Here is a 12,351-nt window from a genome sequence, read left to right on the forward strand (position 1 = left end):
TTCTCCTCTACACCTCGTCCTCCCAAGCGGTGTTGGCTGATCCCCCGGTGGGGGCAAGGATGAGGTAGAGGTGTGAGAGAAGAGTGACAGGCTAGCGGAGTATTACGTGGCAGGCTAGCGGAGTATAGAGAGAGGGAGTTCAGAGCAAGGGTGCGTTGTGTTAGTGTGAGGAGCATCCATACGAAATAATAAAGTGACACAGGAGAAAAGCTAAAAGTGTCCGTGTGAATACACCACTACACGTACACAAATACTAAGCTATTGTGAAAGCCCGGTGTGCCGTTTGTCTGTCCATTTGTCTGTCAACAAAATTATAAGAGGCTTGCAGAAGTCCAACAAGTTATAGAAAGTAGGGGGTTAATAGTTGATCTAAAAGGTTTCCGAAAATTGTCGACCCCCCCCCCCCCCTTCAAAAATATGTTTACCCCCGCGTAGGCATATGTACCTACACACCCTAGTGACTCTATAATAGTATCTGACTCTACAGTAGTAACTGGCTCTACAGTAGTAGAGCTACTGACTATATAGAATAGTAGTATCTACTGACTCTATAGTAGTATCTGACTCTGTAGTTGTATCTACTAAGCCTAGTAGTAACTACTGACAGTATCGTAGTTTCTACTGACTGCAGAAGTAACTACTGACCGTAGCAGTATCTACTGACCCTCCAGTAGTATCCACTGACTATAGTAGTAACTACTAACTCTAAAGCAGTATCTACTGACTCTAGTCGTATCTGCTGACTCTATAGCAGTACCTGTTGACTCTATAGTCGTTACTACTGACTGTAACGGAATCTACTGACTGTAGTATTATCTACTGACCCTATAGTAGTATCTACCAACTCTACGATAGTATCGACCGACTCTATAGTAGTATCGACTGACTCTATAGTAGTATCTACTGACTCTATAGTCCTATCTACTGACTCTGCAGCAGTATATACTGACTATAGTGGTATCTACTCACTGTAGTATTATATACTGACTATAGTAGTATTTACTGACCGTAGTAGTATCTGCTGACTGTATAGTAATATTCACTGACTGTAGCAGTATTTACTGACCATAGTGGTATCTACTGACTGTAGTACCTACTGACTCTATAGTAGTATCAACCAACTCTATAGTAGTAAATACTGACTCTACAGAAGTATCTAATGACTATAGTAGTATCTACTGAATTTATAGCCATATCCATTAGCTCTATAATAGTATCCACTGACTATAGTAGTAACTACTAACTCTACAGTAGTATCGACTGACTCTATAGAAGTAGTCTTGATTTAAAGCTTTCGTGACTGCAAGAATCCATACTCTCTGGTTCTTTCGGTAAAGTCACGTAGAACAAATAATAAAAGAAAACACGACGTTTCGGTCGCAACACTATGGGGAGGGCTTCCACACAACTGTTAGATCTTTTAACAGACTGCGAGACAAGAAGGCACACCTGATCGAGTCTTTCACCTTTCAAAGAGATGCCGCGACAACAAGGTAATACAGATCGCCTTTACACTCACATCTGCTGCTGTTGCTTCCCGTAACGCTAAACGGATCTTGTTTAAGGCCAGCCTAGCCTTAATCTCAGAAAGAAAAAGGCTGCTCCGATTTGAACTTGATAATTTAGACAAGACTCTCTTACAATCACATTTATTATTAACAGACAAAATGTCCACATCTCATTGGGACCATGTGGATAACATGACTGTTTCTTCAGCTGCTTCAATGTCAACCAAAAACACAACCAACCAGATTGCCAAATTAAACCTCCTGTCAAGAAAGAAACCCGAACCACACTTGGAAAAGTTAGATGTTAACAAGATTGTTATCAATCACAGTAACAGCCCAATTTCTGACAGCCTAAAAATCGGTACTAGCCAAGGGGTTGAATTTCGCAGTCACCCCCAAACACGTCACAGTGGATGACATAATTTCCCAGGTCGACGTAGCCCTCAAAGGTCTGGGACACATCCCGGGAGACATTGCAAGATCTGACATCGCTGCTATCCTCAAGAATAATAAGTAACCCATTAGCAACATTAGCAAGGATGAACGTTTTGAACTCGCTCAATTAAAAAAGAGATGATATTGTCATCCTCTCAGCCGACAAGGGCAATGCCACTGTCATCTTGGATAAAACCACATACAACAAGAAAACCCAAGACCTTCTCAATGATGACTGCTATACCAAAATTAACAGAGACCCTATCAATAGTTTGGCTATTAAAACCAACAAAATCATCACTAATTCGACTTCCGCTGCTAGACCACCCAAGAGCAAGTGCTCCTGCGGTGCAACGAAGTGGGTGGGGCACATGTGCCCTGGGGTCAGAGAGCACCAATGTGAAGCACCGAGCATGCAGTGCCACAAAACGTCTCGGTGTCAGAACGAAGTGAGCGGGGCATGTGTGACCTGGGGTGAGATAACAAGAAATGACACAGAGCAAGTCATGACCCAAAGTGGTTGATGACATCTTTCCAATGATTGCTGGGTTTATAACCATCCTCTCGGTTGAAATTGTGTCTGTATATATGGATGGCTTCATGAACGAATCTCTGTTGATAGCCAGTGGGCTTGCAAAGTACCATCGTCTTAGAGAAATCAATTTCGTGTGAGCCAGCCGCATTAAAATAATGATCAGCCATGGCAGAAGTATTGGTCCTACGATGTTTCAAATCTGCCTTATGCTCACGAACACGGTACGAGACATGTCGCTTAGTTTCCCCAATGTAACTGCTGCCACAGATACAGCTTAGTTTGTAGATGCCGGAATATTGCATGTCAGGAATCTTGTTCTTAACAGATGGGATCAGATCACGAATTTTATGTACTGTGTTAAATCAGACCTGGATCTTGTGTTTGTTCATGATTTTGGAAAAAAATTTGGTTACCCCTGCTATGTTTGGCAGGGTGATGGTTTTGATTGGATCCTCAGATGGCTCCTTCCTCACGGTATGGCTTTGCGGATTGTGTATCCAGAATATCCATTCGCCTTGAGAGCTTGGTGTACGTGTTTGAGTTCACTGGTTAGGTGTTCATGGTCGGAGATACATTGAGCTTTATGGTGTAGTTTTTGATGAGGAAATTCTTCTGGGATGGATGGCGGTGAGAATCAGGTTTTAGCATGCCATCCTTTTCTACCTCCATGGTGAATTTGATGGCTGGGTGTATGGAATTTATGTGGTTGAGGAATTGGTTCAGAGTCGGTCGGCCATGTGGCCAGATGACAAACATGTCATCCACGTACCTCTTCCACAAGGACGGGCGTAGAGTGGATGCCTGGATGTCGTTCATCTCAAATTTTTCCATGGAAATATTGGCTACAACCGGAGATAAGGGAGAACCCATTGTGGTGCCTTCAGTTTGTTTGTAGAATGTTCCATTCCAGGTCAAGTATGTATTGGCGAGGCATTGTCTCACCAGGGCCGGAACATCAGCATTCAATCCTTGTTGGACCAACTCTTCAATAATTGCTATTGTATTGGGCACAGGAACTTTGGTGAACAAAGAAACTTCATCAAAACTAACGAGCAAATCACCTGGGGACAGTGAGATGTCCTTAATGGACGATACTAGGTGAGCTGAGTTAAAAGTACAGAAGAGGTGGTCTGACCAGTGAATGGTTGCAAGGTCTCAGACCGATATCACGTTAATTTTATTATTTTTCTATCTACGTGACTTTACCGAAAAAACAAAGAACATGTTCACTCCAACGCTGTCCGCTGGACAGGTTGGTCCCTTCACCTGATGAAGGCCGCTTGTGTTCTGGCCGAAACGTCGTGATTTTTGTTGTTTTAATTTTTTACCTACGTGACTTTACCGAAAAGAACCAAAGAGTATGGATCCTTGCAGTCACGAAAGCTTCAAATCTAGAACATGTAGTAGTTTAAACTAGATTCGAAGCTTTCGTGACTGGAGGAATTACTCCTTGGTTCTTTCGGTAAAGTCATGTAGAAAATAAAATAAAATAATAATAGAATACGATGTTTCGATTGCAAAATAAGCAATCATCATCAGGTAAGAATGAATGATAAAACAGACATGGGAACAGCATAGGCAGACACATATGCAGAGATTGACGCACACAAAGACACACAGGACAACGAATCTGTGCCGAGGCCTTAAATAGAGAGAGGGGGGAGGGGCCGGGGCAGAGATAGGACTGGGGAGGCGGGACCAGCTGACAAACGAGGGAAAAAAGAGGGAGCAGTGTGGAATTTCAGACCACAGTGGCTGGAGGAGAGACAATGGTTTAGAGCAAGAAAATAGAAAGTTTATGCTGTTTCCGTGTCTGTGTTTTATCACACTTTACTTCAAATGTAGCAATCTTTGGAAGAATGTTAATCAACCAGGCTATGCGTTAACTGTGTGTTAACCGACCCTTTGTGTTGCATTGCATTACACTTCTTAATTTTACTAAATTTGTTTTCTCAAACTATCAATTTTCTTGCTCTATACCTCCTCTATACCTCCTCACCGATCGTGTGTGCGTTGCTAATGGCAACGACGGGTCAGCGTTTTCTGAGCATGCACAGATACGTGGTTTTGCGCCCTCAGCGTAGCAATATAACCATAATAAATTGTTAATTAAACTACTTTAGATTTGACGGATGGGAAAAACAAATAGCAATGTTTCGTCTGGGGGCATATTGTGCCGTATGTGTGTAGTTTGTTGAAACGTAAACCCAGTAGTTTGTCAGTTGTTTAAAGCGTCACAAGGTGTGTCCACACACACACAGACAAAACAAATTTACAGGTAAGATTAAACAAAACAAAGCATTGGTATGCTCTTAAACCGCCTAAAAATAATATTGTTTGGCAAAAAAATAATTTCAATAAAGTAAATATTTTCAGGATCTCAAGGGGGGGGGGAAGGGGGCATCCCCCCCATTGCCGCCCACCCCTTGAGATCCACCACCAGTCCCACTGCGAGCCGCCCCTCCCCGACACCCACCCCCTGCTCGTCGAGGCACAGCAACTGGTCCGTGACGCGCGGCGTGTTCTGTCCCAGCCGGAGGCAGGAAATGTGCAGCTCGGGCACGGCGTACTCGAGCACGTCGCGCAGCGGCAGCCCCCGCACCGTGCCGGTCTTCGAGCATGACGGCACCGTGTCCTCCAGCAGGGAGCCGCGCAGCGTGGTCAGCTGCCGCATGCATGCGTGCGCGCGTGAAGAACAAAGAAGACCAGTCAATGAATTTTGCGCAGATTACAGACGACGCATGCAACAGCAACGATAACAGCAATAGTTGTGATTGGCTGGTCAGTGTGCTTCACTACAATTCGTTGTGATTGGCTGGTACATGATGTCATCTCGGTGCTTGAACCAGGCTACATGCACTTCAACACATACGTGTACAGCCCTTGTTAGTCCACTGCTGGATGAGGGCCTCCCTATGCCGTGCGGCTCATAGGGGTTGTCTGACCGTACTTCACTATGCCGGTCAGTGCGGGTTGGTGAAAGTGCAGACCATAGATGCGGGGACAGGTGCTCCAGTTTCCGACTACACAACACATTGCGTGATTACGTGTTATACTATTAATACATTGTATTATTTATATTACGGTATTAAAATGAAATTTTATTCTAATCAATCATTGCAATCTAATGCTAGTGGAATTGTCGATGGGATTGATTCTAGATGATGTTCTTTTAACACATCATATCCAAATCCCTCGTAAATACGCATTCTATTTTATTTGCAATCAAAGTAAAGTAAACATTGAAATGTAAATTGTTTTAACCTTTGGTTGAAATGTGATTGTGGCCTAGTAAAGGCTTTGCAATGAAAACAGACGGAACTGAAACAAAACCTTTTCTCTTTGATCACAGCAATGTCAATTCTTATAATAGTATGAACAAATATTTTAGAATCCACATTTTCCACGTAAAGTATTTCGCATTAATTGTCATAGTTCGTGGCAAGACAGGGTAAGCAATAAAGAAGTCTGAAAGAGAACACGGCAGGAAAGCGTTGTAGATATGATCGGGGATATCTATAATGGGCCGGATACCGACACAGCCATCGAAATGGCCTCTGCGTGTGCGACAACAAAGGAGGAGACTAAAGACTAGATGGTGGGATACTGTCTGGGAAGATCTTTGAGGTCGAATCTCTAATGTGCAAGCAGCTGCGGAATTCTGGCAGAGGGATAGAATGCTTTAGAGATCTGTGGTGGCATCAACGGCTTTGGCCACGATGAGCTCCTGATCTCGTTAAAAACCTTCTACAAAAAACGGACATGCATCCTCTCACCGCGCTGGTCCGGACGATGATGCGGTAGTTGTACTGGGGGCCTTGTGTGCTGTCCTTCGCATCTTCCATCTTCTCCCGACAAATGCTCACAGCCACTGGCCCAAAGTTCTCATCCATGCCAAAGTAGTTTTGATGCTCTGTCGATTGCATAGAGAAGTAATTAATTCGTATGAACCGGTGGCCCAGACACTGGACACCTCAAACAAATTCCGTGTCTTAGGCTTGGAGTAATATTTAGGTCGCTGGGTTCATAACACATTTCGCTGAGTACTGCGCCACTACTTCCCCACATATCCACACAAGCAGATAATTTGTACATACAGTGAGGGAAAAAAGTATTTGATCCCCTGCTGATTTTGTACGTTTGCCCACTGACAAAGAAATGATCAGTCTATAATTTTAATGGTAGGTTTATGTGAACAGTGAGAGACAGAATAACAACAACAAAATCCAGAAAAACACATGTCAAAAATGTTATAAATTGATTTGCATTTTAATGAGGGAAATAAGTATTTGACCCCCTCTCAATCAGAAAGATTTCTGGCTCCGAGGTGTCTTTTATACAGGTAACGAGCTGAGATTAGGAACACACTCTTAAAGGGAGTGCTCCTAATCTCAGCTTGTTACCTGTATAAAAGACACCTGTCCACAGAAGCAATCAATCAATCAGATTCCAAACTCTCCACCATGGCCAAGACCAAAGAGCTCTCCAAGGATGTCAGGGACAAGATTGTAGACCTACACTGGAATAGGCTACAAGACCATTGCCAAGCAGCTTGGTGAGAAGGTGACAACAATTGGTGCGATTATTCGCAAATGGAGGAAACACAAAATAACTGTCAATCTCCCTCGGCCTGGGGCTCCATGCAAGATCTCACCTCGTGGAGTTGCAATGATCATGAGAACGGTGAGGAATTAGCCCATAACTACACGGGAGGATCTTGTCAATGATCTCAAGGCAGCTGGGACCATAGTCACCAAGAAAACAATTGGTAACACACTACACTGTGAAGGACTGAAATCCTGCAGCGCCCGCAAGGTCCCCCTGCTCAAGAAAGCACAGCCCGTCTGAAGTTTGCCAATGAACATCTGAATGATTCAGAGGACAACTGGGTGAAAGTGTTGTGGTCAGATGAGACCAAAATGGAGCTCTTTGGCATCAACTCAACTCGCCGTGTTTGGAGGAGGAGGAATGCTGCCTATGACCCCAAGAACACCATCCCCACCGTCAAACATGGAGGTGGAAACATTATGCTTTGGGGGTGTTTTTCTGCTAAGGGGCAGGACAACTTCACCGCATCAAAGGGACGATGGACGGGGCCATGTACCGTCAAATCTTGGGTGAGAACCTCCTTCCCTCAGCCAGGGCATTGAAAATGGGTCGTGGATGGGTATTCCAGCATGACAATGACCCAAAACACACGGCCAAGGCAACAAAGGAGTGGCTCAAGAAGAAGCACATTAAGGTCCTGGAGTGGCCTAGCCAGTCTCCAGACCTTAATACCATAGAAAATCTGTGGAGGGAGCTGAAGGTTCGAGTTGCCAAACGTCAGCCTCGAAACCTTAATGACTTGGAGAAGATCTGCAAAGAGGAGTGGGACAAAATCCCTCCTGAGATGTGTGCAAACCTGGTGGCCAACTACAAGAAACATCTGACCTCTGTGATTGCCAACAAGGCTTTTGCCACCAAGTACTAAGTCATGTTTTGCAGAGGGGTCAAATACTTATTTCCCTCATTAAAATGCAAATCAATTTATAACATTTTTGATATGCGTTTTTCTGGATGTTTTTGTTATTCTGTCTCTCACTGTTCAAATAAACCTACCATTAAAATTATAGACTGATCATTTCTATGTCAGTGGGCAAACGTACAAAATCAGCAGGGGATCAAATACTTTTTTCCCTCACTGTACATATTTGCGCAGAGAACTCCTCCTAAACCGCTCCATCAACTTCAATGAACGAGGAGCCATCTCAAAGCTTATGTTGTACAGCAATCAAAGACTGCGCAGATTAAAAATGCAAGGTTTTTTTTTTTTTGCCAGATTTGAATAATTATGCATTCGACAATATATCGACCCACCAACCAAAGCAATTACCACAATAAAGTAATTGTGGGAATATGTCCTGCTAATGCGGAGAACAACAATTCTCAACTCAAATTTTATTTACAGACTTGTATCAATATTAACCTTCAATGATAATTTTTGTTAAACTTAAGAGATGGTTTGTCAGTGCTGTGTCTAAAATTCAAACAATCAAACTTCCTAATTAGGGATTTTTATAAATTTAGTCTATTAGCTTGAAGACGGTGGAATTATTAGTCCTATCTACTCAGCATTTGTACGCTGATGAGCATACTCATTGAGAACCGTATATTTTGTTAAATTGATATTGATGGAGGGACGATTATCTTGCCTAAAGACTTAATCAAAAATGGTTCAGTCAGTCTACTGTCTAGAGACCCCATCAGAGAACAGTTAGCCAATCGTCTAAGGACCACCATTTAAAACATCCTGATGACAACAGCCAAAATAACCAGATAACATAAATTCATTCAGCCATCAGACAGACACACGCACAGCATGACTCACTCGCCAGCTCCCAATCCAAGATGCTTTACCTTTGCCGAAGAAGTAGTCCCGGTAGTAGCGCGCACCCTGGTCCACATGCTCGATGACATAGCGCTTGACCCTGTCGCCCCTGCGCAGGCCCTCGTCCGCGCTCCAGCCCTCTAGCACGGACACGCTGGCGTTGGTGGGGCCGAGGTGCAGTAGTGCCTCGGCCGCGCGGCCCATCGCGCCCAGCCCCACGCTCGCCCGTGACAGGCTGATCTGCCTCTCCACCTCCCCGCCCAAGTCGTTGCGGAAGAATGGGCAGCTCTGCACCAGCTCGTTGCCCTTGCCGTCGCCCGCGTCGGCCGCCTGCGCCCCGGGCTCGTCGCGGGCGGCGTCCAGTTCCTCCGTGCTACCGCCGGGCGAGCTGAAGCCGCTCGCCGCCGACGCCGCCACCATCATGGCCACGGTCTTGGCCGACAGCGAGGCGGCCGACGCGCCCGTGCTCATGTTCTTGATCTGCTGTGCCGAGCCCTGCTGGCCTTGGCCCGATGAGCGCAGGTCGAAAGTCACGCTCTGCACGTCGTAGTGCCCAAAGCACTTGGGGCAGCGCCACGAGCGGCGCTCTGAGGCTGCCGCCGCCGCCACCCCTGTGGTGGTGGCACCGGCCTCGTCTGCCTTTTCGCCATTTTCCCCCACCGTCCCGTCAGAGTCCGACTTTCCCGTGCGCAGCTTGTGGAAGATGGAAGCCTCGCCCACATCCGACTTAGAGCGGCGCTTCAGCGACCGCTCCCACTTGTCCTTCCGCCGCGACTTGCTACCACCACTGCCTCCTCCTCGGCCCTCACGTGCCTCCTCCGAGCTGCCGTCGTCGAGTTCCTGCTGGCTCACCGACAGGGTGGATGCGGCCAAGGCATCGCCGACCCTCAGGAGGTCCGCAAACTTGGCCTTGCCGATGCTGCCACTGCTGCCGCCCAGGAACCACTGCTTGCCGGCACTGGCGGCGGTGGCGTTGGAGGCCGAGCGGCTGTCAATGGACGACGTGCTGCCATACTCACGCCGCAGGGAAACGCCCGTGTTGGGGTTCACTGCGCCCGGGTGGATGGTGATGTTGCCGTCGCCGTCCATCTCGCTCAGCGCCACGTCGCTGCTGCTGCGATGCCGCAGGGGCTGCTGCTGATGCTGCTGATGCGCAAATCCGTCCGACTGAAACGGTATTGGCCGCCTGCGCCCCTCCGATGAGTCTCGGAAGCGGCGCACAGGAACAGTGAGCCCCCGCTCCCCCTTGGCGGACGACGGCGTGGGCAGCGTGGGAGCAGTGCTGGGGTCCACCTTGTCGCCAAACACGTTCTCGGCGCTACCGCGCTCGTTGCTGGTGACACCGCCGCCCCGCCCGTCCCACGCGGCGCCGTACGGGGAGACCCAGGCGCGCGTGCCCATCTTGGGGACGCCGTTGTTGCGCAGGTAAAAGCTGTCGCTGCGGCCGGGTGTGCCTGCCAAGGCGCCAGCGGCTGCCTTTTTCGACTTGATGAGGTAGCTACCGCCCCTGAGAATCGGATTCACGTCGTCCATGTTCAACTCAACCTCCAATATTTCGCTTCAGTCCTCCACAGCCTGGAAAGCCGGAAGATAAATATACAAGTAGGAATCTGTCTGTGTCACTCGTCAAAGCCACATGTGCCGTGCCCAGCGCTCAGTGCGAGCTGCGCGCCTCTGTTCCTGTCTCCGAGCAGCCTCCGTTACTCCCATTCACATGCTCATCAATGGCACGGCATATAACACACATTTTTGTTGCATGATGCGAAATCAATGATAATATATTTTCCCTTTTCCACTTATTCAGATGTCTGCCACCTCCACCCATGACAGGAACGGCGAATCTCTTATGTTCTTCCGCAAAGTTTTTGGTTTTTATCAAGCCATATAGCTTGCTGTCTATATTTTAATGTAAGTAGCTCTCTTCCTGCGTGTTCAATAATGCATTCAAGTACGATTGCTCACAGATGCTGCGACGGATTCCGGCGGCTCTTCATTGTAACCAGCACAGCACAGGAAGTTAAAGTTTGCCACCTACTCAGGGGCACAAGCTCACCTCTCCACGCCGTGTGACTGTCCCAACTGCCTTCGAAGGGATGGCAAATTCATGGGGTCGTAAATTTTACTGTGGTAGCCTTTTCAATGCGTTTAAAAAAACGTTGTTCCACGTTGTTCGGGTGAAACTTGCTTGAGCAGTCATGATCCACGTGCTTAAATTTCCTATGTGAAAAGAAAATAAACAGAGGACTGTTAACAACCTTAATGCGTTCAATGAATGTACACCAAGGCAGATCACACACGACGTACATCATCGTGGCATGTGAACGCAAGGCATGCGTGCACATGTGCTGCTCGTACGCATGCGACTAGTGACTGTGGATGCGTGAAATTAATTAGTGTTTTTAAAAAAATCAACATTAAGAACTGCCATTATATTATTAGATCCACAAAAGGCTTGTATAAATACCAACAATGCTGGGAACTGCTGAAACTGCATCATGAGAGGCAGCAATGCACTCAAACAACCTCAAAGATACATTCCCACTCTCCTGCTCTGTTTATCAATTCTGTTAAAAAAATATCCTCACAAAACGCACTCTTATTGTTGACATAAGACACATAGGTAAACAGGTCAAGAGGCCGAAGCCATCGTAGCACTCACCCCTTACACAAAGATTTTACAAATCCAACCTCTTCCGCATATGAGCAGGCTACAACAGGGGAAATGTCATCCAATAAAGCGTGCCGCGCGATTACAAGTGAACATTCACGTTGACAATAACATCGTCCTGTATTGAATAATCACTCTTAAAGACCGTGTGGTGTCACTCAGGTGGTCTGGACGTCCCGCTCAGGCTCGATGGGATGGGTCTCTCCGGGCCAACAAAATTGCTGTCGGGCAATAATTTCCGCGCGGATGATGGCATTGGCGACAATCGCGATTAAAAATTTAGGTGGCACCACTCGGCAAAGAGTGGCAATTAGCCCCCGACAACAACAGCTGATGCTGGCTTCATGGGCGCGCAGCTGGCAAGCGGGGGCGGAGAGATTCAGCAATCTTGATCCGCCTCATCGCTCGCAGGACGGAGCGAGGGCGCCAGAGGGAAGTCTTAATCGATGACGCGATGGACCGATTTGAAGTTACGATCGTGCCCACCTGCAGGAGCGGGCGCCTGCGCTGTTACACGGGGCCTGCTGGGGACGAGGGAGGAATGACCACGGGGGGAGGCAGCAACATGGCCCTCCCTTCGCTATTCCCCTAGACTGCCTTGGGGGAGAGGCTGTAATTGAGTGTTGCCGTGGAAACCGTACTAACGGTGAGCGAATCACAGCGAGGTCAGAAGGTTTGTGTCGGGGTGCGTTTTAGCTCAATAACTGCCTCACTCACTCACTTTGGTGTTTTTCTGTTGACTTTTCAGAGTTTCAGTTAAAAACGTTAATATGTGCCATGAGACGCATGTGATTTGTAATGTAAAATAATGCAAACCAAATAATTGCATAATTTA

General features: G+C 46.9%; 1 protein-coding gene across 8 annotated transcripts in view; it reads right to left on the reverse strand.

Annotated features, from left to right (window-relative positions):
* LOC116948260 (signal-induced proliferation-associated 1-like protein 2) overlaps positions 1-12,351 on the reverse strand; it is a 154,617-nt gene that overhangs the window by 70,233 nt on the left and 72,033 nt on the right. For 6 of the 8 annotated variants that reach the window (XM_076071401.1, XM_032964751.2, XM_032964747.2 and 3 more), the window contains 4 exons: positions 10,902-11,065; positions 8,878-10,355; positions 6,255-6,391; positions 4,955-5,143 (listed from right to left, as the gene is read on the reverse strand). In XM_076071401.1, coding sequence (XP_075927516.1) covers positions 4,955-5,143; positions 6,255-6,391; positions 8,878-10,355; positions 10,902-10,954 — 1,857 coding nt within the window. In that variant the 5' untranslated portion in view covers positions 10,955-11,065. Of the gene's footprint in view, positions 1-4,954; positions 5,144-6,254; positions 6,392-8,877; positions 10,424-10,901; positions 11,066-12,002; positions 12,334-12,351 lie in introns of those variants that run through there. The other 2 variants (XM_032964750.2, XM_076071404.1) reach the window with 2 other exon arrangements.

This window comes from Petromyzon marinus, chromosome 33, assembly GCF_048934315.1.
Source record: "Petromyzon marinus isolate PM22_M1 ecotype Great Lakes invasive population chromosome 33, UKy_Petmar_22M1.pri1.0, whole genome shotgun sequence".
Taxonomy (NCBI): domain Eukaryota; kingdom Metazoa; phylum Chordata; class Hyperoartia; order Petromyzontiformes; family Petromyzontidae; genus Petromyzon; species Petromyzon marinus.